Source organism: Pteropus alecto, unplaced genomic scaffold (assembly GCF_000325575.1).
Source record: "Pteropus alecto unplaced genomic scaffold, ASM32557v1 scaffold105, whole genome shotgun sequence".
Classification (NCBI taxonomy): domain Eukaryota; kingdom Metazoa; phylum Chordata; class Mammalia; order Chiroptera; family Pteropodidae; genus Pteropus; species Pteropus alecto.
The window spans coordinates 6887469-6890749 of record NW_006436294.1 but is presented as its reverse complement, the minus strand read 5'-3'; the positions used below and the strand labels follow the sequence as shown (position 1 = coordinate 6890749).

The 3281-nt window shown below is 69.3% G+C and overlaps 1 protein-coding gene across 1 annotated transcript; it reads left to right on the top strand.

Moving 5' to 3' along the window:
* The first annotated feature begins 237 nt into the window (after positions 1 to 237).
* Positions 238 to 1956, top strand: LOC102880419 (ly6/PLAUR domain-containing protein 2). The gene is made up of 3 exons (XM_006913030.1): positions 238 to 295; positions 1403 to 1522; positions 1751 to 1956. The coding sequence occupies exons 1-3, from the start codon at positions 238 to 240 to the stop codon at positions 1954 to 1956; spliced, it is 384 nt and encodes a 127-aa protein (XP_006913092.1).
* Positions 1957 to 3281: the final 1325 nt, after the last annotated feature.

Below are 3281 nucleotides of genomic sequence, written 5' to 3'. Positions count from 1 at the left end.
AACCTGCAGGAGGGGAGGAATGAGGAAGGGGGCAGGGGTGGAGAAAAACCCATGGGGAAGTGGGGCATCCAGGTGGAAGCAGGAGGGGCCCCGGGGGCGGGTCTCAGCACCCCCACCGCCCACTAGAAAACCGATCCCTCTAATCTGCTGGGCTGACTGGTTGGGCGGCTGCGCTGTGTACCCGTGGTCCCTGGCAGACCAGAGGCAAGCGCGGAGTGGCCTTGTGGGGACTGGACCATGCTGGGCACACGGCTGGTGCTGCTGGCGCTGGTGCTGGCTTCCTGCAGCAAGCTTGGTGAGGGGCAAGGCATGGGAGGGAGGGGGACGGCGCCCGGCGTGGGACGGCCAGAGCAGGGGGCAGGCGGCTGGGGAGGCGGCCATGCTGTGGGGCAAACGGGGAGACAGGATGGAGGCTGCCACCAGGCAGACAGGGCGCCTTGGCCTGAGCCGGGGTGAGGAAGGGTGTAGCATGAGGGGGCCGCCCCAGGCTGGTGTCTCTGGCGAAGGCCCTGGGTGGGGGTGGGGGCTGCCCCTCCCTGGGGGCCACACGTACCAGGAAGGGCTTTCAGCCCAGGGCAAGAACCCCGCTCCCGTTTGGGGCCACGGTGCAGGACAGAGTGGGGGGCAGGTCTCAGGGGGCGCCTTGGGTAGACCGGGGAGGCGCTGGGGTTGGGGCGGCAGGGGATGGACAAGAGCTCGGCAGGCGCAGACACGTGGAGGGGCGAGGGCCTGAGGAACGATTGGCGGAGACGTCCCGGCCCCCGGGCCCCCCACCCGAGCAGGGGAGGCGCCGGGTCGAGATGGCTCTGTCTCCTTCCCAGAGAGAGAAACCGAGGTGAGCCCAAGACACAGTGACACCCCAGGGGGCTGGAGGAGCCTGTGGCCTCACTGTGTGCGTGGGCTGCTTGGGCCAGTTGGAGCCGGCAGGGCCCACTTGGGCCCCTGTGCAGGGGTGGCGCCCTGTGGCCGAGAAGAGGGACAGCCAGGGCCACCCCTGCCAGCCTGCGCCCTGACCTGCCTGGGTCCCACTGGACGGGGCGACCTTGCCCTGCCTGCGGGCACACTGGGCCCAGCCCGGCCGGCATGCCACATTACTCCTTGTCTGATCTAGAGACCCCCGTGTGGTCCTGCATTTTGTTGATGAGGACATCGAGGGTGTGACCTACCACGCCAAGGCCCCCTGCCCCTGCAGAGACACCAGTGCCCCCCAAAAGTTCCCAAGCTGCCTGTCCCTGCTTTGAGAGTCCATCTCCCCAGGGGCACCTCTGCCTCGGGACCTCCAGCGTGAGCCAGTGGGCAATGGCCGGGCCCTGGGTGGCATCGGCCCCTCATACCTAGGCCTCTGAGAGGGCTTGGGAGGGGCAGGGCCTGCCTGACTCAGCCCTCGTCACTTCTCGCCCAGCGGTGGCCCTGCAATGCTTCACCTGTCTCGAGCCCACCGGGGTGTCCGACTGTGTCACCGTCACCACCTGCAGTGTCAATGAGACCATGTGCAAGACCACGCTCTACTCCCTGGAGACAGGTCGGTGGGTGCCGGGCGGGCGGGGCTGTGGTCCCGGGGACGAGCTGCTCCAGCCCGGTCCCCACTGGTCAGTCGGGACCCCAGTGAGGAACCCCCGTGCGGGGCGCTGTGTGGCCTGGCGTGTCATGGGCACGCAGCCGTACTGGCGGAAGGAGCGGGGGGCTGGGTCTCGGGGGACCGAGCGCGCGGGCGACACCCCAGCCTCAGGCCGGCGCTCCGTCCTTGCAGTGTACCCTTTCCTGGGGGACTCGACGGTGACCAAGTCCTGCGCCAGGAAGTGCGAGCCCTCGGACGTGGACGGCATCGGCCTGACGCGGCCAGTGTCCTGCTGCAATGCCGACCTCTGCAACGTGGACGGGGCGCCCGCCCCGGGCGGCCCCCGCAGCCTGGCCCTCGCCCTCCCGCTCGCATCCCTCCTGAGCCTCCTATGCTAGAGCCCCCTGGTGCACCCCCGGCGCACCCCGCACCCCGAACGCCCTCGAAGAAGCTCGCCCACCTTCACCAGGCGTCCAGTCTTCTTTCTGGGCTCAGGCCTGCCCCTTGGGCGGGGGGGGGCCTCCACCTGCGTCTCCGCCGCCGTCACCCTAAGCTGGCGTCCCCCTCAGCCCCTTTCTCAGCCCCTCTGTCCCCCGCTCGCCTCAGCCCAGCCCCCCGGGGCTCCGCGGCTCTCGCTCCTCACCGCCATCCCCCCGTCTAGCCCCCTGTGGTACGTGAAGACAGTCACTAGGCCTCGGACACCCACACAGACCAGATGGGGCTCTGCCCACCGGGCCCTCGGGGGCCATGAAGGCCTGACCGTGCGCCCCACTGGGGCTGGGCCAGGGGCCCTTCTGGAGGAGGGGGCACTAGGGCAGGTGTGGATGACGGGGACACTGGCTGGGTGGCAGGGAACGCGCCAGGTCAGGCGGAAGGTAGGTCCAGGCTGGCCAAGAGTGGGCCGGGCCGGGATGGCTCTGCGAAGCACCCCACTGGCCGCACGCTCAGCCCCTGGGCAAGGCCTTACACTGTGCTCTGGCCTGTGGTGACATGGTCACCCTGCGTCGTGTGGCAGAGGGTGCTGAAAGGAGCTGGCAGGGAGTCCCCAAGTGCCTACCATCCGCCTCTCCAGGCTCACCTTGGACAGTCCCCCCGGGCCCCGCTCCCCGAGTGCTCAGGGAGACTCAGCTCCAGTGCAGGGGGGACTGTTACTCCACCTTGGCCTTGGGGCAGCACCGAATTCTCCAGACCGTGTCCTGTCGCCTGCCCTCATCCCCAGAGGGCTGCCTGGGCCTGTCTGGGTGGAGACTTGGCACGCATGCGTGTGTGCACACAGCCCTACATGGGATTACAAACACTCGGCTCAGGTCCGGGCCCTGCGGCCCAGGGCTGCCTGGGTGGGGAGGAGGAGGTAGAAGGAGGCAGGAGGTCACCTGGCAGGGCCCTCGTTCACTCTGGGACCTGCCTGTCCATGCTCTGGGCCCCTGTGCGAGATGACCTCCGGGGCCTGGGAGGGCCACCCCGCAGCCAGCATCGCCAGCCAAGCTGAGACGGGGCTGCATACGCGCCCTTCCCCGGAGCGCCGCAGGCCCCCCTGACCCAGAACCCTGAATCCAGACGGCCCCTGCCCCTCCGTCATTGCCCCCTTCACAGACTTCCCGCTCCTGGATGGATGTGAAGCAGGTCTGTCCCGGGGCGCGGGGCCCGTGGCGACGCATCACCGGGTGACAGCAACCCCACACCTGAGGAGGGGCGGGGACCAGTTTTCTAGGAGGCCGTCCCC